Consider the following 27,735-nt stretch of genomic DNA (forward strand, 5'->3'; position numbering starts at 1 on the left):
ATCAGTATTGAGACACAAGGCACTGAGCCACAGATCTCGGAGCCACGGACAAATCAAGCAGGATGTGGGGAGTTGATATCAGGCCTGACACATGATTCAGTAAAGGGGTTTAACCATCCAAACCTGTATTGAGAATACCTGATTATACCTCAGATTTGTGTTTCGTTTATTCTTGTTCCAAACTATATTTGAGTTGTTAATCTACAGTAGTTGTTTATGAAAGTCCAGTTCTGTTTTACGGCCTTTAAATAATAAGGTCTATTCTTATGGAAAAAAAGCACAATTGAGGGGAAAGTTAACTGCCTTCTCAGTGATGGTGAAAGAGATGCCTGGGACCAAATCCCTGCTCTACTAAGATGTTGTGTGACCTTGAGTGAGTCACATGACCTCCTGCCTCTGTTTCCTCATCAGTGAAGTCAGGGATGCTAGACCCTCCCTCCACAGGCCACTGTGAGTATTCAGTAAGATCATACATGGAAAGAGCAGTGGCCTGGCATTCTGTGAGGGCTCGATAAACAGCAGTGACTGTTGTTTTCAGTGTCACCACTATTTCGATCTCACCTGTGGGAAGACTTCCTGTTCCAACATTCTGCTCCAGCTTTGTGCCCCACTACTGCCCTATGGGCAGTGGCCAAGATCTCAGGCATGCCGTCTGGCGGGCACTCTCTGAAATCCAGTCAGGTAAGTGGACACAGACAGAAACCATCCCCAGGGAGCGCAATCCATTTGATTTGTTCGCTCTCTTTCCACCTTGAGAGAGTGATAGGCTCCTTGCATGAGACCCTCAGTCCCATTCCCCATCCTCAAGGCTTTCCTGTGTGGGGGTCCCCGACCTTGAAATCTCCTGAGTGCATTTCTCTCGGACATCCCGCCAGCTGCATAAAATAATCCACCTAACTCCCCGTAACTTTGAATTTCACGTATTTGGCAAGATTTCCCCATAGTGTTCTATCCCCTTCTCCTTGGCTATAAGAAAATTAGTTAGCAGGTGTGGGCGGCAGGTGGGCACATGGGCTTTAACAAGTTTGTCTTTGTGGCTAATGTCCCTGCTGGTGAGCGTGGTTCCTGGGGAGCAAGAGCTGTGCTTTTTCTTTGACCTCTGTTAATGTATGCTGGTGCTCTGTGCACGTATTATCTGATGGAGACCACTGTCCAGCGGATAAACAATGGCACGATGACAGTGACAACAAGGGCCATGGCGATAGTAACGGTAAATGTCCATTAAGCATGCAGCTCTGGACCCACAGGTCGGCTCATCAAGTCACACTGCAGGTAAGGATTCCTTTTTCAAGCATAACCACAACAGCATTATCAAATGAAGAAGGAATGTTAGAAATCCAGTATCACCATTTCAGGATCCCTAATGAACGAACGGGTCCAGGCACTGAAATGAGCGGCTGTGTTTATTACACAAAGAGAGCTGACCAGATATCATATGACTCCCAATGGAAGTACACAGTTCTGTGGAGTCATCCTGCCTAAGGAAGAAAAAAAAAAAAATCCGAACCTGACCAAGCTCCTGGATAGAATTTTCTATCTGCAGGACACAGGACAGAGGGGAATGTGAAGCTACATCGCAGGGAATGTAATCTCCCAGCAACGTGCAGACCATGGGGAGCTCTATGGATGCAATAACACAATGCCTTCGACTAACATAGCACAAGGAACAAGGCCATGGAGAGGACACCTAGAGGCTAAAAACAACTTAGTGATACATCAGCCAGTATCAGCCAGTTGTACCATCGAGGCCTTATTTAACTCCTGATTCAGACAAGTTATTTTAAAAACTGTATAATATGTATGAGACGCTTAATTTAAATGCTAATTTGATATCTGATGATATCAAAGAAGTGTTAAATTTTTAGATATAATAACAGTGTTGTGGTTGCGTTTTCAAAGAATCTTTGCCTTTTATACATATGTATGAAGTCTGTATAGATGATGAGTGATGCTGGGGTTTACTTCCAGATAGTCTGGGAGGTAGGAAGAGGGGATATTATGAAACAAGACTGGCCACGAGTTAGAGCTGGGGGAAGAATTCTAGGAGGCTCACTATTCTGCTTTGAATATGTTTATAATTTCCTTCAGTAAAAGATTAAAATAAATGCCTAGGGTTGTTCCTCTCTAATTTTTAATTTATAGCCATCATTGCTATTACCGTATTTCATCTGGTTTAAGATATTATCAGTTGCAAGATGCTCTGTTATTTTATGTATTAGCAGAAAAGAACAAAATCCTGCCAATTAGGGGCACCTGGGTGGCTCAGTCGGTTAAGCGTCTGACTTCAGCTCGGGTCATGATCTCGCAGTTTGTGAGTTCGAGCCCCGCATCAGGCTCTGTGCTAACAGCTCAGAGCCTGGAGCCTGCTTCCGATTCTGTCTCCTCCTCTCTCTGCCCCTCCCAAACTCATGCTCTGTCTCTCTCTGTCTTTCAATAATGAATGAACGTTAAAAAAAAAATTCTGCCAATTAAATGACATGCCATTGATTGTAATACTCATCCCAGCTTAGAGCTGTTAATGTAGAAACAACGGATGTCTTAGAATTGATATTATTATTATTATTAATTACAGCCAGCATTTAAGGAGCATTTACAATGAACTAAGTTCTGCACAAACATCCCCTTTTATCTCATAACAACCCCTGAAGAAAATAGTATCCTCATTTGATGAATGAGTGAGCTGAGGCCCAGAGAAGCTAAATTAAGTTGCCTAGAGTCACACAGCTAATAAGAGGCATAGCTGGGATTTGGACCCAGGACTATCCAATCCCAAATCTGTGCTCTTTCCTCTGTGAGAGGCCATCCTGGTGAGCAAAAGGCACAGGGCAACACAGCTGCCTGTCCCTGGGGGGCTGTCGCCTCCCGCTAAGTCTTCCTGCAGGTGCAGGGACCAAGGGGAGGAGGGCAAGAGGGCACTCACAGGGTCTGGATGGCCCGCAGGGAGGTGAAGGTGCCCTTGGCGAGACTCTGGATCTTGTTGTCATACAGGGAGAGGAGCGAGAGGTTCTGCAGATCCTGGAAGGCATCGGGCCGGACGCAGTTGATCTTGTTGGCGTTCAAGAGCCTGTGGGCAGACCAGGGCCAGCTGGTGAGGGGAGAGGCGCGGATCCGGCTGCATCAACACGCCCTGGGCACCTCCCAGCAGGAAGCATGGCTTGTCTCGGGGAGAAGAGCACAGGAGCAGGTGCAGGGGGTCTGGCCCTCTGCATGTCCACTCCATACAGGAAGCCGCGAAGTCCGACTGCCCTCTCTAAGCGAGGGATCATCCTGTTCCACTGCTCCTCTCCCTTTCAAGCAACTGCTACAAGTGCTCATGGGGTTCTTGGGAAGCAGAGAGCACAGTGGTCAGGCCTCCTCCCAAAGGCATTTTGGGGGCTCCCCTCCTTTCCAGAGTCTGCCGGGTTTCCAAGTATCTGAGATGGAGCATTTAGGTTCCGTGCCTCTCAGATTCTGGGAGAGAACCCTTGCCTGAACTCTCATGGTTGAAGGAGGCTGAGCTGGGTCTGGATGTCCCCTTGCAGGAGTCAAGTCTGTCCCCAGCCATGCTGACCTCCTTGGGAACACAGGCTGCATCGCGGGAGCCTCTCAGCTCAGGCGCCCTGTGATCGGCTCTGAACCTGACCCCCCTCCCTCTCTGGCCTTGCCAGAGTCCCAGAGTCCCCCATGGCACCCCTAGCTCTGCCATCATCCAAGTTCCTTGCCCCAACGAGTCCCACACCCCCAAAGAGGCTGACAAGGCTAGTCTGAGAAGCCAGAGGAATACTAGCCCCCTCCCTGGGCGCCACCCAAGGACACCTGCAGATGGGTCCTTACAGGAGCTGTAGGGTGTACAGGCCTCCAAACACACCCCGGGGGAGGTCTGTGATCTTGTTCCCATACAGGACCCTGGAGACAAAAGGCAGCAGAAAGAGAGAGTAAGAGGACAGCCCACCAGGAGGGACAGGGCTCTGCCAGTCACACCCGCACAACGGCACCACTGCTAAGCCATTCACAGGGCACAGCGTGGTGGTGTCGGTTTGTTGTAACAAGTTGCCAGCAGGTGGCAGTAAGGTGTGCTCCTAAAGGGTTCCCCATTTGTAGTTTGCAAAAGGTACCCTATGGGCTAGAGGCAGCAGTGTTCCCCCGTTACTGTAGGAGCATCCCCCCAATAACCCGCTCTCTGCCTCACACATGGAACCCCCAGAAGCCTGCAAAGGGGCCCTCTGGGGAACTTCATGGGAAATTAACCCGGCCCTGGATCTAAAAGGTTCAAGGAGGGGGCGCCTGGGTGGCGCAGTCGGTTAAGCGTCCGACTTCAGCCAGGTCACGATCTCGCGGTCTGTGAGTTCGAGCCCCGCGTCAGGCTCTGGGCTGATGGCTCAGAGCCTGGAGCCTGCTTCCGATTCTGTGTCTCCCTCTCTCTCTGCCCCTCGCCCGTTCATGCTCTGTCTCTCTCTGTCCCAAAAATAAATAAACGTTGAAAAAAAATTTTTTTTTAAAAAATAAAAGGTTCAAGGAGGAGAAAATCCCATGAGCAGGATAATTAACATATTTTCAGAGGATTATAGGAAAAAGAACAGGAAGGCCAGACGGCACGTGTGGAATGAGCTCTGACGTCAAGCAACAGAAAACACCCCAGAAAGAAAGAGATCAGTTTAGCCGAGCTGAGATCTGGGCGGTGGGGTACGAGTGGGTGTCATACCTGAGTTCTCTGTGTTGAGCAGGAATTCTGGTGTATGATTCAAAAAAAAGCAAAGGTTCAAAAAAGCCATGCAGGCAAGAATGGGTTGGGGCAGAGGATGAAGTACCAACGGGGCTTGGGAACTTGCCCAATATCACAAGCAGCCCCCATAAGCCACCCCTGTAAACAATTCAGGCTGAGTGAAAACAGTATATGTGGTCTCTTCATACACGGCTTCAAGATCCTTCCTGAAGGAGGGCATGGCAGAAGCAAAGGCCCTACGGTGGGGTCCAGGTTGCCCCTCCCCCTGGGGGGGTGGTTCAGTGTGGCTCAGGGGAAACAAATGGAATAATAGCTTGGATTTTACCAAGCCAGCACTAGGAAGCCTCTGAGACATGATCAGATTTGCATTTGGAAAGATCCCTCAATATGCTCGGTGGAGAACAGAGTGGAGGGGACAGGGGCTGAAGCAGGGAGACAAGGTCAGGGTCTGCCAAGATGGATGCTGTCAATGAGGTCCGTTAACATGACATCATCACAAAAGTTCCCAGATGGTGGGGAGATGGCTTTGACCAGGTATCCAGGAGCAACAGGAACCTACTTAAATGTTATTGCATTTTGGCAGGTCACCTCCAGATTCTGATCTCCTCAGCCAATGATAGAGACTCATCACCAGGCCGTCAGGTACAGCTGTGTAGATTGTATACTGCACAACTTACAGGGTGCCATTCACAAACAGTCCCACCCACTAGCTCAGACTCTACTCCAAGAGAATAAGGCTCACAGAGAGGCACTGAGCTGGCAGCCTCACACACTCCCCAAGGGGGAATTCCATCCTATCTCACTTCTCAGGCCCCTAATCTATACAAGGCTTGTGTCCATTACTGCCAAGGACAAGCAGAAACACTAACTCTTAAGAGTAACAAAAGGCCCCTACCAATGGGGAACTCGCCCAACTACAGTGCACTCTCTGCATAGACCTCCGACAGCAAGAGACTTGGTGAACTTGGGGTACAAGCAAGGGCACCGGGAAAAGGAGAGATGAAGTAACATTTTTGAAGCTGCATGACATTTTGTAGATTGATGGACCCCACCCCCACCTTCACCCCCACCCCCATCCTTCCCCCTGTCCCCCACAATAAACCCTCCAGGGAAGGAAAATGGACAGAAGTGGAGGAAAACACTTTTTTCACATCACCCACCGCAACCTGGGATCAGAGCACATTTGGGAGGAAAGATACAAGGTGTGACAGTTGTCACAACTGGAGCTGGGAGTGGCTGCCCTTACATGTGAGCTGGGGAAGGTTTAGGAGCATAGAGTGCTGGGCCTCTGTGGGGGGGGGGGCAACAGGAAGCCTGGGCCAAGTCAGAAGATTGTAGCAAAGGATGCTGGGAAAATCCCCTTCATGGCAGGAAGAGCATCAGAGTTGCCAGGGGCAACAGCTCGGCCTGGCTTTTCCAGGCACTCAGCCCTGGATTCCCTCCACCCCTTCCCAGTTGCAGAGCGTCCACCAGAGAGGAAGGGGGAGCTGGGCACAGCATCTCCCTCCAGGGCCCATCAGAGTGGCCACAGCACAGGGGCGGGGGGCTCCCTGGACCCTGGCAGACTTGCACTGCTACTCACAGCGAGTTCAGGGAGCGGAGGCCCTGGAAGGCATCGGGAGCGATCTCTGCAATCTGGTTGTTGCTCAGGTCTCTGCAAAGTGTGCAGGAGGGAAGATGGCTGAATCCCGAGGTGGCCACCAAGCCCTGCTTGGCCCCTCCTCCCAGATGCCATGGGAGGGCAGACATTTCTTTGACATTAGGAAAATGAGGGGCCAGTTCTCCCATCCACCTGAAATGCCCCGGCCCCTATTTCCCCGTGCCGTGAGAGAGTCATGCTCAGGCCAGGAAGTCCAGACTTGGTCTCCTTTCTTGATAAAGCTTTACCCCGCATCCCAGTTTCCCCTACACCCCCTCTCACGTCCTACTAGTGCCCCCGCTGAAATAGGAGGGTGACAGTCAACTCTGGTCATGTGCCAGACTCAGGCTCAACACCCCATTTAGGCCTCATGATAACCCTATGACAAGGTCACAGCACCACCATCCACATGTCACAGATGACCTGGGCAGGTAGAGTCAAGACCTGCCCCGTGTCTGTGGCTGCCTGCTCCAGGCTTTTCCTCCTGCCCCAGGCTGACCCCACAGGAAGCAGCGCGAGGTACTCACATCCTCCGCAGTTTTCTGTAGGGAGAGAAGGCTCCGGGAGGGATGGACTTGATCCCATTGAGCTCCAGGCGGCTGCAGAGAGAGAACACAGAGGAAGCCCAGGGTCAGGTTACCCCAGTCCTGACTGTTGCCTGCTGGGATCACCTGCCCAAACAGGGTCTTTGCCCCTGTTCCCATCCTCCGTCTGGAGTAGATGGGCTGGCACAAACAGGGGAAAGGTACACTGCTGTATTGGAGCCCATTATCTCAGGCTTTGGTGGCTGCAAGGGGCCCATAAATCAGGCTAATACTAAGAAACCTACTGCAGTGGACTCAGCTGGGCTGGACAATGGACCACAGAGAGTCACCCCTTCCCCAGCACTCTAGAGCTGTCCAGCTTTGGGCAAAGGGCTCAGCCCAGCTGAGGCTAACTGTATCTCCTCCATGTGTACAGAGGGGCCTCAGGCAAGCCCTGCAGTAGAGCCCTGCTCCCTCTCCTCCCTGGACCTCCAGAGCCGGGCCGGCCCGAGCACCTGTGCCCCAGCACCCTCCCTGCCCTGTACTCACATCTCTGTCATGCTCTCAGGCAGGTTGGCGGGGATGGCAGTGAGGCCTTTGCCACGACAGTCCACAATGCCATTGCTGCAGGTACACATGGCCGGGCAGGAGCCGGAGGACAGGGTGCAGGAAGGCACTCGGCCCGCTTCTCCTTGGCCTGAGGAAGCAGTGGGCTGTGATCTGGGGGTGTCCCATGTCAACACCTCCCACCCCAGATACAGCATTATTATACAGAGCACATGTGTTTTTCTGACCGAGGATGAACCAGAGGAGATCACCAGGGACTACCATGTGACTCTGGGTGCCTGGCACATGGCAGGTACTTGCTAGATGTTTGCTGAACTTGAATCTGGATCTAACTGCACTGCATGAGAGTGTGATTCACACGCTAGGAAATCCTGGCCTAAATTCCAAAGCTCCAGGTTCTAGTCCACGTCACTCAACACTTTGAGTCTCCTCATTGGTCACCAGAGAATGACAAGGACTATGTCCATGGGGCGCTCGCTCTGTGCCACATGCAACGATGTTAACACATATGGTAACTCATTTAATGCTACTGCTGAACCCATGAGGAGTGTGATGTTATTGTGGCCATTTTACAGGTGGGAAAACTGAGCCCTTGACAGTTATTAGTTTGTGGAAAATCACACAGCTGATAGGTGGTAAAACCAGGATAAAGCCTACTGACTGGTATAAATTTTCTAAATTGAAGTACGACATTTAAAGTGCACCATCTTAAGTGGAGATCCGGCTGAATTTCCACTTATGGATACACCCACAGAACCGTCCCCAGACATAGAACATTTCTGTCATCTAAGAAGGGTTCCCCATGCCCCTTGTCCAAGTTACCACTATTCTGAGACCTGTCTCCAAAGATCTGTTCTGCTTATTTGGGGACTTGACATAAATGAAATCAGAGAGCAGGTCCTTTTTGTGTCCGGCTTCTTTCGCTCAATATAAAATCTGTGAGATTTGCCCATGTTGTTGTGCGTATCCATGGTTTGTTCCTTGTCACTGCTGAGCAGTATTCTATTACATGGATATATCATAATTAGTTAATCTATTCTCTTGCTGGCGGACATTTGGGTTGTCTCCAACTCTGGGCTATTATGAAAAGAAGCTGTCTTGAATATTCTTGGACATGATGTTTTTGTGATGGGTGAGAACAGGAGATAAGGGATGGGGCAGGAGGGGGAGATGGGTGGGGGCAGGAGGTGATGGATGGGAATAGGAGATAATGAGTAAGGACCGGAGACGTGAGTGGTCCAGGCAGTGGTGGATAAGGACAGTAGGTGATGAGTAGAAAAAGGAAGTGATGAGCAAAGAGAGGTCATGGGTGGGCCAGATGTTAGTACATGGTGACAGGAGGTAATGGGAGGGAATGAGATGTCGGGGGGAGGGAATGAGATGTGGGGGTAACGGGAGGCAGGTGATGGGCAGTCAAGGGTCTGCACCCACCTGAGCAGCTGAACTCACTCTTCTGGACCTCGGCTACATTGAGGCCACGCAGGCTGGCGGGGCCCGAGCACTGGGTGAAGAGCCCGATGGTTGGCCGCTGCCTCAGCCACTGGGAGAGCCAGGCCAGGTGGCAGTCACAGAACAGGTGGTTGGAGTGCAGGCGGCTGCAGGGGGACAGGGCAGCTCACAACCCACCTCCCTGGGCCCCCAGCCCCCAGCGGAACAGCAGGAACACCAATGGGGATTACCTGCAGCGGGGGGAACACCTCCTCTGGCCGCTGCCCCTCCCCGCCCCCCAGCTCTCTCAGGGGCCGCCGCTGGCTGCAGTGTGACCAGCCAACAATTCATCTCACTGAGCTCACACAGACCCACTGCCCAGAATCGCATACCTCATTCTCAAACACAGAAACAAAGCACTTGTTCTCCAAGTTGAAACCAAATATAAGACATTCAACATCCTTCCATTTTAGCTCACTTCCCTCCCAGCCTAGGATGGCTCTGACACTCCCAGCCTGGGATGACCACTGAGAATGCAGAGAAGGAGCTCTTTCTCCTGCCTGTGGAAGCCTTTGCCCCCTTCCCCACCACCCGGAGCCCCAGCCTGTGCTCGCCCGCCGGGCTCTAGGCTGCCCCTGAGCTGACTCACAAGGTCCGCAGCTTGGGCATGTGGTTGAAGCTGGACACGGGGATGGTGGTGATGTTGTTGTTGTTCAGGGTCCTGACCGGGGGAAAGCAGAGTCAGTCGGCATCTACGCAGCAGGAAGTTACGTGTGAAGGAGGGACAGGACTGCTCTCTGACAAGCACACAGACTCTCACACCCAGATCCACGGGCTGGACCCCGGAGGCTTCGCCCGCCGAAGAGCTTGTGACACGGAGCCACCCTCAGGGATAGCCCAGAGTGGGCCAGAGGCTAACAGGCAGCAGCCACGGACTCCAGGGAGAGGGAAAAGCTGCCCACAGGCTGAAGCCAGTTTGAAACCCCCAGGGTGGGGTTTCATAGAGGGAGACAGGGAGTCATTCCTGCTTCATGTGTCAGAAAGTCCTGGAAGACACAGACACTTCCCTGGGCTCCATGCGAGCAGGGTAAGCCTGGGTCACCCGCCGCAGGTACGATGCTGTGAGCATGTGCCCCACCCCCATCCTGGGTGGTGGGTCTAGGGCAGCAGAGAGCATGGCCTCTGCCCTGGGCCTAGCACTGCCCCCCGGGGTGTCCCGGGACACGTCCTGTGCTGCTCCTGGCCCAGCCCCAGCTGCCTGGGCCTCCGCTCCTGCGTTAGCAAGGCTCTGCGGCCTCTGCTGCCCTTCCCACGCTCTACTTACAGCACCTCCAGCCCCCGCAGAGCCCGGAAGGCCCCTTCCTCGATGCAGCTAATCTGGTTCTTGTCCAGCTGTCTGTGGAGCAAAGGAAAGTTGTACCGGAATGCATGTTGCCTAGAGCAGGGGTGTCTGTCCATGTGTTTTGATCAAACATTAGTTAAACAAAAAAACAAAACAAAAAAAAAGAGGCCTGGCCCCACTCATTCAGTACACGTGCCTTCATCCAAATAGCAACTACAGTAAAACCTTGGATTGCGAGTAACTTGTTTTGCGAGTGTTCCGCAAGACGAGCAAACGTTTCTGGTAAATTGTGATTTGGCAAACGAGCGATGTCTTGCAATACAAGCAGTACGTGACGGCTAACGCCATGTGATCACAGCTGACCGACAGTTCTTGAAATTCGCTCTGATGTCCAAGCGCTTTGGAATACAAGCATGTTTCCAGAATGCATTTGTCACAAACCCAGGTTTTACCGTACTAATAAAAGTTTCAATTCTTTCTGGTTCAGTTAAAACAACACACCTACATAAAAGTTGCATTGTATTCCTTCACCTAAGTCGGCATAGGCTCTGGGGAGCAGGCGTCTGTGCCCCCACTGTGGAGACCACCTAGAGGGTGCTGGCAGCTAGAAAATGAGACAGCCTCTCCCTGGAGCAACGGCAGCCAGCGCTGGCAAACAGATTTCACCCTGAGTGCCAAGCGAGGCCGACTAGCCGTGGCCACCTGGAATGCTGCCTTTGGAATAAACCGGAGCTGTGACTTGGGTCCCCTGGGAAAGAATGCCATGCTCCGCTGTCTACTACAAACATGGGGTCAGGGAGCAAGACACAGGCCGGGCACCTGCCATCCCTGCTGCAGTCAGAGCTCAGGGAGGTGGGACGTCTGGACCAGAACAAATTTGAGTAGTAGGAATAAACTGTCACATTTATTTGTTTTTAAGATTTTATTTTTTTTTTCAGTGTATTTATTTATTTTGTGAGAGAGTTCACGCAGGGGAGGGGCAGAGAGAGGGGGACAGAGACAGAATCCCAAGCAGGATCTGCACGGTCAGCAAAGAGCCCAACGTGGGGCTTGAACCCACAAACCGTGAGATCATGACCTGAGCCGAAATCAAGAGTTGGACATTGAACCAACTGAGCCACCCAGGTGCCCCTAAACCATTACATTTAAATAGCACTTGACAGAGTGTATTTATTTCCATGTCTCGTTTAAACTTCAGAATAAGCCTGTGAGGTAAATGGGAGAAGTTAACTGACTTGCAACCACTTACACAATATGTACCTGGAAGAGAAGATTCAAACCCAGCTCTCTCAATCTGCTGAAGGGCAAGAGCATAGAGGCTGTGCCATTTAAATGGACCTCACCTAAGCACTCACAGTCCATGACACTCCCTTCTACCCAGTCCCCAAAGGCTGCCTGTTTCCTTCGACCCCAGATTGTTCCAGAAGACCATCAGTCATCTCAGAGCCCACACCAGCTCCTTGTCTGCCTGGACCACAGGGCTAGGGGAGATGCATAGGATGCTGCAGGGGTGGCCCTCCAGCCCCTCCACCCTTGTCCCTCCCAGGCCTGGACTCACAAATTTTTGAGGTCTGTAGCTCCACGAAAAGCTTTCCTGGGGATGGCCTGGATGGTGTTCTCACTCAGGTCCCTGAGAGGATAAAGCCAGAGGGAGAAAAACACGATCAGAGGAGACTTCTCCAGAGTGCCCTGATGAGTCAGGGAGGTCAGGATGGCCAGAGAGTGCTCCAGCACCCAAGACAGTGCTCAGTAAGGCAAGTGTTTGTTGAATGAATAAATGAATGAATGAATGAATGAATGAATGAATGACAGAGCTGGAGAGAGGCTCCCTGCCCTGGAGGGAGCTTTGCCCCCAATCGCCTCCCGTCTCTGCAGGGAGGGGGTTGCAGCTGGAGAGACAAGCTTGGGGCGGCCGTGACCTACTCCTCTGCCAGATCCCAGGGAGGTCAGCTCAGCCCCCACGGCATCAGCCAGGGCTGTAAAGGAGCAAGCCAAGGAGGGCTTCTTAATAAGCCCACTGCCACCCTGGGGCCTGTGGTACGCGCGACTCACTCTCTGTTTTGCTGAGGAGGAACAAGGCTCGGGAGGAAGGCACCACTGGTAACCCAGCCAGCATGTGGCGGATTCTGGTCACGAAATCCAGGCCAGGTCTGACTCCAGATCCTGTGCTCAGAGCCTGCCATCAGCAGAGCCGACTCTAAGAGCCTGAACCCACACCGGAGTCTGGCCCCTGAACCTGCTTCTCGTGCTGGCGGGGGGCCACAGTGCTGCATCCCTGCCCTGCAGCTTGGATGGCAGAGGTCACCAAGGACTTTGCCGTTTCCCCATTATTAATACCCTGATGGAGGGGAGGCGGACTTGCAGGGACTCTGCAAATCCCCGGCCTCTGCAAGTTCCCAGACCAGCTTCTGGACACTTCCTCCAGCTCTCCTGGCAGATAGGGCCTCTGGCACCTGTCCACCAGCCTCTCCCTTCCTCTCTCAGCATCCTTACCACAGACTTTTACAACATACTTACTACTGCCTTTGCAGGGCAGTTTTTCCCTCACCACAGCAGTGGCATCAACAGCCACTGTGTTCCAAGCATGTCCCCCAGGCCAGCATAGCCTAACATGTCACATACAGGAATCCACTTGATCTTGCACTAACCACGGGGAAAATACTATCACCATCCCCCTTTTCCAAAAGATAAAAAGGAGGCTTTGAAAAATTCAAGGGAACACAGCTGGTGAGTGGTGGCTCCAGAATCGGAGCCCAGGCAGGCAAGGTCCCTCCCGGAGCCACCCCTCACACAGCTGCCCTAGGAGCAGGCACTGGAAGTGGGGGAATGGATGTCCTCCCCTATTTTGCAGAGGAGGGGCCTGAGCTCCAAGAAGTGAAGCAATCTGCCCAAGGTTAAACCAGGATGGGGACCCAGGTGGTTTACAGGAGAGCCCTGCATCAGATGTGCCCTCAGGGTCCACAACATGGGATCCAATGCTAGACAGCTCCACCGACCCCCAGCCCTCTCTGGGCCAGCCCCACAGGGCTTTGACCATATCCTTCCTTTCAGCCATTCACCCCACAGCCCTTATAGTTCACTGCCAGCCCCCCCAGCACACAGTCCCTGGGCTATGAGGGCCACCACCACTCCATCTGGGTTTTCCTGCTGAGACAGTAAACAGAAGCGTGAAGGTAGAATGCATGGGCCCTTCAGATCCCAGCTCCCTGGCTGTGTATCTGTCAGTCAGCCCCTTTCCTGCCTGAGTTGCAGTGTCCTTGTGTGCAAAGTGTGGATATGAGCCTGGCAAGGACTGTCCCCACCAACCCTGTCCCCCTGCATAGAGTGTGAGCTCCCTCCCCTCCAAACCCCAGCCTCTCCTGTCCCCCAGCCCCCTAACTGGCCCCAGGCATCTGTGCTCTGGAGGGGCTTCATCGCCATCAACACCTCCCATTCCCTGTTCTCTCTCCCCTTGAAGGAAGGCATCTCAAGCCTGTGGCACAGACACTTCTCTCCTCCAAAACTACATACAATCCCCCATCACAGCTTGTGCTCCGCTTCACCATAACTGGCTGTCTCCATCCCTCCATGCAGCAGTTGTTTCGCCCACATCCACCTGCCGGCAGGTGGCAGTGGGTCTGGGGTGACGCTTGGGTCCACCTTCCTCTCCTTCCTCCACCCCACGTGCCAGTCTTCCCTCTTCCCAGAGTCTTTGATCTCAGTTGTCAGTGCGCATCTCTGGCCCCCGTTTAGTCTGTCTGTGTTCCTGGAGACATTCTCTGTGCCCCACTGACTTAAGCTGCCCCAGAACCGCCCCTGGCCTCCCCATCCATGCTACCCGCCCCACTTTCCCCTTTCTCGGCAATTCCCACCGGCCCCTCCATCTTGAGAGGAGAGGGGAGCACTTCAGCCTTTACTCATCTGCCTAATCCTATTATCACCTCTTCCTTGCCTACATAGCTCTGTCCCCTGCCCAGTTCCTATTATGCAAGTAATTGCTGCACATAATAGAGTGCAGGTGATACACCCTGTGACCTTGATCTCTACCTCTCCTTAGGTAGACGCTGACACCGGGCAGCACAGTAAACAAAAGAATTGGGAGCAAGGGCTGTACAGGCCACACAAGTAAACAAAAGACTGCCAGCGCTCAGGGGGTCACAGTCACACGACTTCTCTCTCATCACGCTCTGGGAGAAGCCAGCCACCACATCAAGGACACTCAAGCAGCTCTCTGGAGAGTCCCACATGGGGAGGAACGGAGGCCTCCTGCCAATAGCCAGCACCGGCTGCCAGCAACGTCAGTCAGTCATCAAGGAAACAGATTCTCCGGCCTCAGTCACTTCCTGACTCTGCAGCCGGCTATGGTCCACACGCTGCCCTCAGGATTCAGACACTGAAATCCCACTGCCCAATGTGCCGGTGTTAGGAAGTGGGGCCTTCAGGGGTGCTTAGGTCATGAAGGTGGAGCCCTGGTGAGTGTGATGAAAGGCCCCATAAAGGAGGTCTGAGGGAGCTCCCTCCTGCCGCGGGAGGACACAGCTGTGAGCCCGGAAGTCTGTGAGCCAGGACATGGGGCCTCACCCGACACCAGTCTGCTGGCACCATGCTCCTGCACTCCCCAACGTCTAGCACTGTGAGAAATAAATATTTCTTGTTTATAAACGACCCAACCTATGGTGTTTCTGGTACAGTAGCCCAAACAGACTAAGACACAGCCCCAGCCAACATCGCGAGCGCAATCTCACTCAAGACCCCACGCCGGGACCACCCAGCCACCTACAGAAACTGTGAGGGCAAGACAAGAGCAGGGAGGAGGGGCAGCGGCCTGGAGACTTCTACAGACTCAGGAAGACAAGAGGGCGCACAGGAGGCGTGGACCTCCAGCAGGACAGTCCTGTTGGCCCCAGCTGGCAGCTCACCCTTCAGCCAGGCCTGGGAGGGAACTCTGGGCCAGCAACTCACATCCATTATTCCGTCTAATCCTCTCCACAACCCTGCAAGGGAGGTTTTTTTATCTGTATCGATCAGTTTATTGATCTAAGCCAACCTTGTTCCAGAAAGGCTTTAAGGCTGCTTATAGGGCTTTACAAAACAGCAAGAGAGCAAGAGTGAAAAGTGGGGCAAAGAGAAGAAAAATCAATGGCGGGCACCAAGAATGCAGCACAATATCACCCACGATGTCAGGTCCAGGGCAAAGCGTGAGCTCTAGGCTTTCCGAGAGCTGACATACATGGGGGAAACCGGTCTGGTAACAGCATTCCCAATATGTGTATACATTTAAAAGGACCGGTTTCTCAGGAGTATAGTTGTTTGGGGTACTAAGAGGAGACAAGAATTCTCCAGGGGTCTTTATGAAAAATGACAGTGTGGCCTAATCAATAACACTAGATCCTTATAATAAATGGGTTTCAAGTGTGTCTTATAATTGTATCAAAGTACAGTTCAGGAAATGCAATTCTGTAAGGACTCACAGCAGGAGCTAAGTGGGGAAAGAAGGGCAGAAAGAGTGTGTGCAAAGGCAAGAGGTGGAGTAGAGCCTGGAGCAACCCAGGAGTAGTTAGGTTTGCCTGGAGTGGAAGGTGCTGGAAATGTGTCTGCAGGAAAAAGCCTTGCAGGCCAGAGGCGACAGGTTAGACGGGAGAGGGGAGAGGCTCTGATCCAACAGCATTTTAGGCAATGCTCTGGGGCCCCAAAGCTTACAGAGGAAAGATGTTGCCCCCAGGCAGGCAGGAGATTTGACATCAGGAGCCCATCCATGAGGTAAGGGTCCAGGGGTGGGTGTGGAGCCAGCCAGGGCCAGCCCACAGGACGGAGCAGCCCACGCTATTAAAATGAGGAAAGGAAACTGAACTTAAGACCTGGGAAGAAGCCAGCCTCTAGACCAGAGGAAAATGGGTGAGCTTTGGAAGCCTGAGGAAAATGCAGGATGCTGGCAGCACAGGAGGGGGTGGAAAGAGCTTGAACTGTGCAAGAAGAAGGATCCAGATTCAATTCCTGCTTCTACCATCGTAGCCAGGGGTCCCGGAAGTTATGGACCTGCCCGCTTCACCGTCCCTGTTTGCAAAATGGAGATAAAAATACCTACCACACGGGTTTGGAGAGGAGGAGTTCATGTATTTAAGCTTCTGTCCTAGTACCTCCATTTAGCAACATTTAAGAAAGCTGGCTTTTGTCCCTCAAACACAGTTGGCCAGTCTCTTTCCTAAGGTTCTGACTGTAGTTTCCAGTTTGCTCGCTAGGGGGCACAAGAAGCCTTCCCTGGACGCGATGCCTTCTCCACCACTGCAGAAACCCAAACAAAGCTATTCTTTTTTTTTTTCTTTTTTTTTTTTTTTTTTTTTTTTTTTTTTTGCCCCAGTTGACCTCCTATCTGGTCAAAAATTGTCTTGTCTTTCCCAAACCCCTGTGAAGTAATGTTTCTCATCTCCATTTTCACTAGGTTGGCATGCAGTCCCAAAGGCACCACCTACATCTTTCATTTTTGCACCACCATCCTATGGTGACCTTGCCACAGGCCCTGAAGTGAGTGTGGCCTGGGCGTGTCAGGGCAAAACGAGATACACTGAGAGAGTCCATCCTGGAAGAGGGAGGGTGCTGGAGCTGGAAAGACAAACCGAAACTGGGAGCACCTGGTGGCCTGACCCTGGCCAGGGGAAGCGGAGGGCACAGAGCCATGGGGCGGATGGGGGCTCAGAAGGAAGTCCCAGGCAGGACAGTGAAAAGCAGATTCCCAGAATAAGGATGCAGCAGCCAGACGAGGGACAGACTGGGGAGATAAATACAGGCCCGGGGACAAATTCTAAGGGTGAGGATGAGGTCTTGGACCTTGACAAGCTCCCCAGGAATACAGATGCTGCTGGTCCAGGAAGTACACACTGAGAGGCCAGCGTGTAGAAGAGAAAGCCCACAGCAGAGTGTCATAATAGAGATGGGTTCAATAAACCCTGGCTTACCCACTTAAATCATGTGGTCTTGGGCAAGTCACTTAAACTTTCTGGCCTGTTTTCTCATATGCAAAATTGGGCATGAGAAGTGGCACCTACTTTGCAGGACCTGATGTGACAGGCACTGTATATTCTCAGTCCTGCCTATCACTCCACTTATGCTGCTGTACCTTCAGTTCTTCAGATCCCTCCTGCCACAGGACCTTTACACTTGCTATAACTGCTGCCCTCTAGTCTTCACCCAGTAAACGCCTATTTGTCCTTCACATCTCAGTCTACAGACACTTCCCTTGACTGTTCCTTCTGCTTCAGGTTCTCAGGACCCCATGCTTTTCCTTCCTGGCACCAATTCAGGTTTATAATGAAATATTGCTATACTGAATGTAATTAGTACTAATTTTTGGTTAACATCCATCTCCCCCTCCAGACCATAATCTCTCTCTCTCCCTCCCTCTCCCTCTCTCTCTCTCTCTCTCTCTTTTTCCCAGACCATACTTGAGTCTCTTTTAAGGGTGCCTGGGTGGCTCAGTCAGTTCGGCATCTGACCCTTGATTTTAGCTCAGGTCATGATCTCGCAGTTTGTGAGTTTGAGCCCTGCATTGGGCTCTGCGCTGGTAACTCAGACCCTGCTTGGGACTCTCTGTCTTCTCTCTCTCTCACTCTCTCTCTCTCTCTCTCTCAAAAATAAATAAATAAACCTTAAAAATAAATACAGACATGTTCCTGATTCTTAACAAAAACAAAAACAAAATATAGTACTGTCTCTCTTGCTCCCCTCTGCTATCCCAGACCCAGCACATTGTGGGGACTCAGTAATTTTTAACTGAATTGAACTAATGTGGATCCACATCTTTGTTTTGCTCCAATCCCTCTGCGCTTTCCTGGCCAAAACAAGGAGTGAGGCCAGGCTGTGCAGCAGAGAGGGGAGGCCAGGGGCTTGGAGCTGGACGGGCTGGCTCTGCCTCGTCTTTGCGAGACACGAGCCCCTCACTCGTGCACTGGGTACCCCCGTACCCACTCTGCCTAACTGGGCAGCAGCAGGCCCTACAAGATGAGGCTCTGAAAGGGGAGGGAAGCGCTGGCGAAGCCCTTGTTGTCCTTGTTTTATCACCAACCCTGCCCTTCCCCTCACACATCCTTACGGAACCTCCGTAACTGAACGAGTCCACACGGTTCTGAGGTGGCACCAGCAGCCCGAGCACGGAGGTTCGGGTGGCGCTGGACAAGGGTGACTCTCCTGGGAGCCCACAAGGAAGAGAGGGAGCTGGAGCCCCTAAGAGTCCACCCTGGGGAGCTCCAGTTAAGGGTCCCTGAGGCAAAGATCCTTGCGGTCTGAACCCCACCACCCAAGATCAAGGGCCCTGAGAGGCAAGCCGCTGCCAACTGCAGCAGCCCCCAAGTCTGGGAACACCCCCCGAAGACCCCAGCCAGGCCCCTTTCCATGAAAAGAAGGGGGCGGCCAGGCCCACACCCTGACTTGGGCACAATCCCAGGGGCTTCTGCTCCTGCAGCGTCTGCCAGGGCTGGGGGAAGCAGGGCCTGGGAAGCCGAGGTCGGGACCCCATGTTCCTGCTGCTAATCCCCCTTCACGCTCTAACCAGATTGGACCCTGCTGGCAGACTGGCCTCTGAGGGGATCAGCGGGGGGCCCAGCCGGGGACTGCTGGGCACCAGCCCAGGCCAGACTCGGCTCCGGGTTCTCGCCAACCCCACCGCGGGCCCCAACAGGGCCTGCTCTGTCTGCCTCTCAGGCCACACGGAGGGAGGCCCCGGGCAGTCTGGCCTGTCCCCTTGCGCTAGCAGCCTGACTGGTTATCCTGAGCCCGGGCCTAGTGGGAGGGAACTAGGCCGTCCTGTTTCAGGCCCCCTCACCCGATCTTTCTTGTTGTGAGACTGTCCGATAAGGACTCAGGCCCAGGAGCAAAACCGGCCACGAACCCAGCATGGGGACCCTGGAGCCTCCTTGTCCGTGAGGTGGGAATGATCGCGGGCTTGTGGGGCTGCACTGAGGCTGCCACCACTTGCCCTTTATAATGGTCCTTATGGGGCCCTGTAGGGAGGGCTGGGGTGGGGGTGGGGATGAGCGGTCAGGGCTGGAAGATCCGGGAGTGGGAATCAGGAGGCTGAGACTGGAGGCCAGCTCTGCCCCCAGCCCGCTTGGTGACCTGGGTCAAGACCTGCAGTTGGTTCCCCAGCTCCTCAGTCTGCCCTTCCAACAACACTGCCCTTCCAGAGAGGTCGAGGTCAGGAGGGTTCAGTCGCAGTGTGTGGCGGCCCAGCATGGGGGTGGGGTGGCTCACGCCGCTGCTATTAGGGAGTACCCCCCCATCCCACAGTGGGTGACCCAGCACCCACGCCTCCGGCCCCTGGGCCGGCAATAGTGGAGCCACCTGGGAATCGTTCCAAGCGTGGACTTTCTGGCCCCGCTTACTGAATCAGAATCTGCATTTTAGCAAGACACCCAGTTGATTCATATGCATATTAAAGTTTGAGAAGCCCCGCATCTGACCGAGTGGAGTTTAAAATGTTTCCCTGTCCCCAGCTAGGGCTAAATGGGGTTGTGTTCCCTGCTCCCAGCCAGCATTTCAATGAAGGGGCGGAGGCACCAGCTCCAATTCCTTGGCGGGGAGGGGGGGGGGCGGGGAGGGCAGGATATTGTCTGAGGGCTTTGCTGAGAACCAGGCTGTGGTAGTAATCAGCACGTGAGACTGCAAGGAGGCCAGGGGTCACTGCTCCAGGGAGACTCTGCACCCCAGGTCCCCACTGCAGGAGGCGCCACCCGGTGCCCATCTCGCTCTGAGGTGCTGCTGGGATCTGGGAGGACCATCCCTCTCTTGTCTCTGCCTGTCCTTCAATCTTGCCTCCACCTCTACCCCTCCCACCCAGGAGGGAAATTAGTTCTGCAATTACCCCTCTCCGTTTGCTCTCCCAAGCCCATGGACAACATTCAGGTGCCCCAGATTCACCTTGTGGGGGGGCTGCGTGTGTGTGCCCCTGCCTCTTGGTGATGTTCAAGGGGGGTTCTTTAAAGGCATTTGGTGGCAAGGACCTGAACCATGCTGCCTCAGGCTCCGACCTCAATGTAGGGATCAGGGCTTTGTCTGCTCATAAATCTCAGGCACTCCCAGGAGACACAATCTGTGTTTATCAGGGGCTGCTCTTGATGTGGATGAACTTGTTTCGTCATTTCCAGGAGTCAAGTTTTGACAGAAGGAAAGAGGACAGTGCAGAAGTGACCAGAGTGTAATGCCAAGGGGCACTCTAGTGGGGTGGGGCACGCTAGTTTCCTCTGACCTGGGCCAACCTCCCCCACCCCCCCCCCACCCCCAATGTTGTCAGAACAAAGGAAAGACTGAGGGAGCCGTCTTTGCCTGCTCCTCAACTGCCCTCTAAGTGGCCAGTTCCCCTTATGCCCTTCTGACCCCCTCTCCTCTGCTCTCCTGATCAGCAGAATCAAGCCAGCCAATGGCAGGGCCAGCAGAGAAGCCAGGATCCCCATAGGGGGCCTCAGTGACAGTGAGGAGCTGGCCACACAGTAGCCACTCTGGGAGGAGAGCCAGCAACCCTGGGTTGAAAAGTAAACCTCGTTGCACCTCAGTTTCCTCATCTGGAACATGAGCTTGTAAGAAGAGTAAATAAAAGTATGTGAAAGTATCCAGAAGAGTATCTGGTGCACAGTCAGTGACAATCAACCGGTACTGCTGGTAAGGCTCCAAAGCCCTAGTAATTCTTGCTGGGCGATCCAGCTCTGTCCCCTCTCCCTCACCTCCTCTTCCCGTCCTAAGGTGATTATAAGATTCATAGAGTTAAAGCTCACACATGCTCTGTGAGCTCCTGAGAGTTCAAAAAGCGTTGCATATACCCAGGCTTTTCTCAGGGAACTCCTGACATCCAAACTCCTGTAGGTGGCTTTAAAGGCTGACACCATGGATGGCGGGGTTTGAGCTTTGCAGGAGACATGGGCTGGTCCCGACAGGGCATGTCAGATGCTGTCAGCTGGAGCGATGCCCTCCCTCCTCTGCCCACCATACTGCCCTGAAGCCACACACCCTCCTGCGGCTGCCCCCCACCCCCCACCTCCAGCCCTGCAGAGTTAATGTTACAGAAACCTCGTTAGGAAGAGACATTAAGCAGCCCTGGATGGCTGCATCATAAAACCAGCCTGGGTAACATTTCCTCCTCAAACAGCCCGGTTTGTTATGCAGCTACTGAACATCACTGTAATCGATTCCCACAACAGAGATATCAGGTGAGAGGCACACACCCCCCAAAGCAACCTCAGAGCCCTTCCAAGGAAAAGCTGCTGAGAAGCTGGAGTCCCATTCAAGAGGGAACAGCTTGAGGGTGGGGGAGTGGGGGGGGGGGACAAGAAACAGAACCAGTAGGCACAGGTCCCAGCTACCATGGCAAGAACACAGTAATGGCCATAGGGTAGAGGGGGTGGGGGGAACAGGTGGGGGGAATGCAGGCCTCTCTTAATCTGGGTACCAGGGCAAGACCTTCCCTATACTCAACCACCACACACTGGACCCCAAGGAAGTGCCTGCTGTTCTACTGATCTTATCCTGGACACCTACGGGTTGTTAGAACCAACAACTTCAGAGACTCCCAGACCTGACACACGGTGGTGGGGGTGGGGTGGTGCAGCAGGAGGAAGAATCAAGATATAGAAGAAAGAACGTGAGCTTTGGAGCCAGACAACCCTAAGTTTGACTCCAAGTTCTACCACCATTTATTGCCTGTGTGCTCCTAGGCAAGTTACTCAACCTATCCGAGTCTAGTTGCTCATGTGTGAAGGGGGGTTAATCACAGCTCCCTCTTGTTTAGTTGTGGTGAGGATGACAAACCATACATGCCTTTTATACAAAGCACAAAACAGGCGGAAGTAATCTTTGCTATTAGAAGTCAGAATCATGGAGGTGCCTGGGTGGCTCAGTTGGCTGAGCGTCCGACTTTGGCTCAGGGCGTGATCTCGCAGTTCCCAGTTCGTGGGTTCGAGCCCTGCATCAAGCTCTGTGCTGACAGCTCAGAGCCTGGAGCCTGCTTCAGATTCTGTGTGTGTGTGTCTCTCTCTGTCCCTTCCCTGCTCACACTCTGTCTCTCTCTCTCAAAGATGAATAAACATTAAAAAAGAAGAAGAAGAAGAAGAAGAAGAAGAAGAAGAAGAAGAAGAAGAAGAAGACGACGACGACAGGATCATAGTTACCCTGGAGGGAGTGGGGAGAATTAAAGACCAGAAGGAGGTACAGGAAGTTTTCTGGGTGCTCATGGTATTTTTACCTCTTGGTCTGGTGGCCCACCATGCTGGGCACATGGGTGTGTTTGCTTTGTGAAAATTCAGTGAGTAATATATATGAAAGATGTAACACATACACAGACAGTTGCACTTTTTTGTATGTATGTTATTCTTCAGTGAAAAGATTGTAAAATAACATGTGAAGCACTGATTCCCATGCCAGGTGCTTTGTAGACATGTAACAAACACCAGTACCCCGCCTCCCTGATCCCTCACTGGAGGAGGCAAATGGGGAAGAAAATCTTCCAAAGTGACAAATTCCAGAAGAATCGAGGCTCACAATTCTAAGTGGTTGGGAAATACGTGGGCTGAGGGGAAACTGCACAGAGGGCAGTGTGGTGGGAAGAATGCCCACCCCAAAGTGCTGAGGGACCAGAGACCAACTTTAAACAAGTAAGGAGGTGGGAAAGCAGGCACTGTGGGCACGCGAGAATTTTGTGCTGGGTGAAGATGCTACATCTCCTGGGGAAGGAGGGCATCTGTCTCTAATGCAGTAATGCATGTCTCAGTTCCATATCTTCCTAGAGAGAGGGGGCTGTGCCCTGCTCTGGGACGACACCTCAAGGTCAAGCGGGTGAGCTGAGATGCTGGTGCTGGAGGGGTGAGGATCTCAGGGAATCCAGGGACGGAGTGGGGGAAAGGGGCCAACAAAACAGCCTTCAGAACAAGTCTAGATTCTTTTTCTGCCTGTTTCAAGAAGGAATTAAGGTAGTTTTAAGGATACATTATTAAATGGAGTAAGGTAACAGAAACCAGAAGAGGAAGGAAGGAAGGAAGGAAGGAAGGAAGGAAGGAAGGAAGGAAGGAAGGAAGGAAGGAAGGAAGAAAGAGGCAGAAATATAAAATAAGAGAGAGAAACACACTCTTCAAAAGCCTTTGCGTCTGCTCATATATAAATGTGCCCTGGCTTCTCCCAACCTAGGGGAATGTGGAGACTGATGTGCTACGTAATTTATGAAGACCACAGATGAAAACAGGCTTGAGAGAGGCGTGGCCTTTCCTTGTTCTAAAACCAAACAAGGAAGCCTCCTACCAGTCCCCATAAAGAGGTGCCCAAAGGATGGAAAAGCAAGACTGTCATCAGCATCTCCAAAGGCGGCCCAACTATGGTAGGTCACTCCCTTCTGAGTCACTTCCCCAGAAGCCAACTCACAGATCAGCCAACTCTCCAAAGGGTCAATTTCATTGTTTCCTTTACCAATTTGGCTTTGTTGGGTAGCTCCCCATTTGTCTTCACATTGGCCTTTTAGAATCAGTTGGGTTGTCCCTGCCCTAGCTCCCTGCTCTGCAGTCACAGGAAGAGACGAGGGGTAGTTCCACCCTAGTTCAAACACCAGGAGCAGGGGCAGAGACAAATGGAACAGCCCTTCAAATATTCTAATAAAGACAAAATGCAAACCAGTCAACTCACACTAAACAGTTAAAGGAAGTAAGTCAATGTGATGAATTGGTCATTTGACAAATTGGCCATTCAGTGAATTGACTTTTGGCAAATTGGCTTTTAGCAAAATGACATTTGGTTTAAATTGGTCTGCTTCTGACATAGCAATGTGTTTCACAGGGCAATTACTCACACTCATGGCTGGGTACGAGAGCTCAGGAGAAGCCATTCTGCAGACGGACCAGCCCCACTCTATCAAACACACTGCTCTCCACTAGACTGGCCCAACCCAAGGGGGAATTTAGAATCTTTTGAGGGATAGACACATTGCATGGCATGCAGTCTCACCCTTCATCTGTGTTGTTTTCCTCGGTTAAGCTCACCAAAACTCTAAGGGTCAGACTCCTTGGGTTTCCCCCAAGGGAATAAAGACCTGGGAGTTGGATGGGCAAGATTCAATGTGGTTTGGGAAGGGAGAGATCCAAGGGTAGGGCAACAAGGCTGGGCAAGTAGAATCCAGGCTGTGCTGGGGGAGGGGGCTCCACTCGGTGCAAATGACGAAATTGCCAGTCTGAGCTTCCCCAGGAGAAGAGGGGAGCCATAACCAATGTGAGGGCAGCTAATGCCAGAATAGATCTCTGACTGAAGCCTGTGGCAGGAGCCATCTGCCAGTCCACCAAGGAAGCCAAGAGAGCATCACTGAGCCCCTGGGGCATTACCAATACTCTATTTCCTGACCTCCAAGAGAAAATGGGACTTTTTTTTTTTTAATCTAAGACAACACCTATTGTCTCCCCATCTCTTGCACTGCAGTCCAGGCACTGTAAATCTTGGTCTCTGGAGTTGCTCAGAGGAGTTGAAGGATTGGAATGGCAAGAGAGAGGTCAGCCTCCCCGGCACATCTGCCACTCTTAATGTCCCCTCCACATAGATACAGAGGGATGCCCAGAGGGCATGAGACACTTCCCAAGGAGGCAGAAAAACAGAGCCCTGCCAAGTTACAGGGCAAGAATGGTGTCAAATTGGCTGAGTGTGATCTGCAAGTGGCCACAGTAGGAAAGCCCAGGAGCTCGAGGACCACGTGCCTGGAGGAGCTGTCCGTGGTCCTGAACCATCTTGGAGGCTCTTCTGGTAAGAGCCAAAGACATATTTTGTTTGTTTTTTGTTTTGTTTTGTTTTAGCTAAAGACATATTTTGGATCCTACCCACCTTCAACCTTACCCATCTGACCCACACACCAGACCTTGTCTATTCAGCTTTATTTCCCAAAAGCCCACAGGGAGTCCAGCTTCTAGCATGCACACAGAGTGTCAGGTGAGCACCATTATGAGTTGCAAAGGTCCAATTCTTAGACTTTTAGGAGAGGCATGTACTGAGCACAATCCATACCATTAAGCTACTTCCAGATAGGAGTGAAGTTTGATCCTGCCCCATTTCTCCATAAGTCAGACCTCCCATTGCCTGGACACAGACCCAAGCACAGAGAGGTGCTGCAAAGTGCCTGTGCCCCAAATACCCTCGCCCAGATCCTCCCACCAAAGCCACTTACTTTAATCCTTAGGACCTTAATGATCATCACTGACTCTTGTATAATACACAATTATAATTGATGAAGATGGTGATAACTACATATATTAAACACATTTATTATGTGCCTGGCACTGTGCTAGGTATTTTATATGTTTTACATACATTATTTCATTTCATCCTTAAAACAGTCTTCTGAGATAAATAGCACCACCACTCTGGTGTGGATGTTGACAGTGGGGGACTTTGTGCATGTACAGAGGGGAGGAAGTATATGGGAACTGTCTGTGTTTTCCATTCAATTTTGCTGTAAACCTATAACTGCTCTAAAAAAAATAAAGCCAATTAGGGGCACCTGAGTGGCTCAGTCAGTTAAGTGTTCAACCCTTGGTTTCAGCTCAGGTCATGATCTCATGGTTTCATGGATGAAAGCCTTGCATCAGGCTCTACAGAGCCTGCTTGGGATTCTCTCTCTCCCTCTCTCTCTGCCCCTCCCCCACTTGTGCTGTCTCTGTCTCTCTCAAAATAAATAAACTTTAAAAATTTATAAATAAAAAATAAAATCAGTTAAATAATTCTCACCATTAAATTTTTTTTTAATTTTTAAAAAAATTCTCACCATGCCTATTTTCCAGAAAATGTAATTGAGGCATAGCAGCTTTCCCAGGCTTTCTGACTGCAGCTAGCCCATTATGCTACACTGGCTCAGCACATTAGAATCATCAAAGTGATAGGCAGGTGGGTGGGGAGGCATCTAGAAGCATATACGTGTCAGCAGTGACATCTGATAGATGAACTTGGGGAAAGGAGGTGAAAATCTAAAAAGCAGAGTATGATAACGAACATTCATAATGTTGACACTGAGTCATCAAAAAAAAAGGTTAAATTACGTTCAGGACCCTCTGTTTTAGAACTGAGATGATTCTATAGTAAGTTTTAGACATATGCCATTAAAAAATGGCATGAGGTTCAAGTATTTTCCCTGAGCTGACATTCTGTGGGAAGAACAGAGTGTCGGCCCCTGACTGGGATGAGCGTTGTCCAGAGACTTCTTGCACCTGGATTCTTACCAGTATCTCAGAAACTGTCACTCCTTCCAAACCTCCTTATGTCTGGAAGACAAAGAGGTGAACTTTGGAATCCTGTGGCGAGAGGCTTCAGCCACAAGTCAGTACAGATAGGAATGTCTCTGAGTCCCTGAGAATAAAGTGGTCTTGGTGTGGGCAGACTGGAGGGAGGATCGAAGTCATCAGCAACTGGTTTCTCAGAGCCTCTGGTATCTGCCGCCCCCTCCCAGGGCCACCACCCAAGATCCCCCAGCAGAATGAGTGACTGCTAGGACTCCCGCCCCCAGTCTTCACCTAGGTGCAGAAATGAGGCTAGGCTGCAAAGCTTGGAATAGAGAGGGCATCATAACCTCCTGGTTTGGTGGCTGTGGCCAGCTTCTGGGTGAGATAGACAGAAGGCTGGGGGGCTCTGACCATGTGTGAAAACTAGAAACTGATATTCAGGTTGAGGAGCTTTCATTTTAGCACCCAAGTTGGTCCAATTTCTGATTCTCCAGAAGAGATGGAAACACTGTCCAGCTTCTGGGAAGCTGGCTCCAACAGCCCTGCTCCCCCAGGAATGGCCGGTGCCGCTAGAAACTCCGCTGTCCTGCCTCATCCCTTTAACGCTCCAGACCAGGGGTCCCCCACCTGTGAGCTACGGAGCCTTGAGGGCCACACAGCTGTTGCAACATCTGGGCATGCTCATGCCCCCCTAGCGCTGTCTGTAGCCCGACTGAGAGTTATGTAAGACCGTGGGCTTCCCCTCTCTGTGGTTTCTTTTCCGTGTCTAGAAAATGGGCACAGTTAAGACACATTATCTCAGAAAAGTGCCACGAAGAGTTGGCAGGTGGGTTGGCAGTTTAAAGCCTAGTAAGTGGGCACAACTGTTACTGATTGCTCTTCTCCTTGTCCCTCCCACATGGGTGTAGATGCTGTTGTGATAAGATACAGATGCAATTAAACGTACTACTGGATTCATAACAGGATACGTTTTCTCAGTTATCACGTAACTGTACCCAGGCTTTTTTTTTTTTTTAAGTTTATTTATATTGAGAGAGAGAGAGACAGAGAGAGAGCAAACAGGGGAATGGTAGAGAGAGAAGGGAGAGAGAGAATCCCATGCAGGCTCCACACTGTCAGCGCAGAGCCTGATGCAGGGCTTGAACCCACAAACCTATGAGCTCATGACCTGAGCCAAAATCAAGAGTCGGACGCTCAACCAACTGAACCACCCAGGCACCACTCTTTCCCCCGCCATTGCTTTTCTCTTCTTAGCACTTGCCATAGTCTCTTTTTTTAATGTTTATTCATTTTTGAGGGACAGAAAATGAGCAGGGGAGGGGCAGAGAGAGAGGGAG

The 27,735-nt window shown here is 51.8% G+C and overlaps 1 protein-coding gene across 1 annotated transcript in view; it reads right to left on the reverse strand.

The window, feature by feature from the left end:
• Positions 1 to 27,735, reverse strand: part of SLIT1 (slit guidance ligand 1) — a 167,561-nt gene that overhangs the window by 41,998 nt on the left and 97,828 nt on the right. The window contains exons 5-13 of the mRNA XM_047073230.1: positions 11,761 to 11,832; positions 10,185 to 10,256; positions 9,510 to 9,581; positions 8,864 to 9,027; positions 7,415 to 7,562; positions 6,869 to 6,940; positions 6,285 to 6,356; positions 3,814 to 3,885; positions 2,921 to 3,064 (exon numbers count right to left, since the gene is read on the reverse strand). Coding sequence (XP_046929186.1) covers positions 2,921 to 3,064; positions 3,814 to 3,885; positions 6,285 to 6,356; positions 6,869 to 6,940; positions 7,415 to 7,562; positions 8,864 to 9,027; positions 9,510 to 9,581; positions 10,185 to 10,256; positions 11,761 to 11,832 — 888 coding nt within the window. The remainder of the gene's footprint in view (positions 1 to 2,920; positions 3,065 to 3,813; positions 3,886 to 6,284; positions 6,357 to 6,868; positions 6,941 to 7,414; positions 7,563 to 8,863; positions 9,028 to 9,509; positions 9,582 to 10,184; positions 10,257 to 11,760; positions 11,833 to 27,735) is intronic.

This window comes from Lynx rufus, unplaced genomic scaffold, assembly GCF_022079265.1.
Source record: "Lynx rufus isolate CCGP_SWC_20201006 ecotype Redwood Valley unplaced genomic scaffold, mLynRuf1.p SCAF_11, whole genome shotgun sequence".
NCBI classification, from domain to species: domain Eukaryota; kingdom Metazoa; phylum Chordata; class Mammalia; order Carnivora; family Felidae; genus Lynx; species Lynx rufus.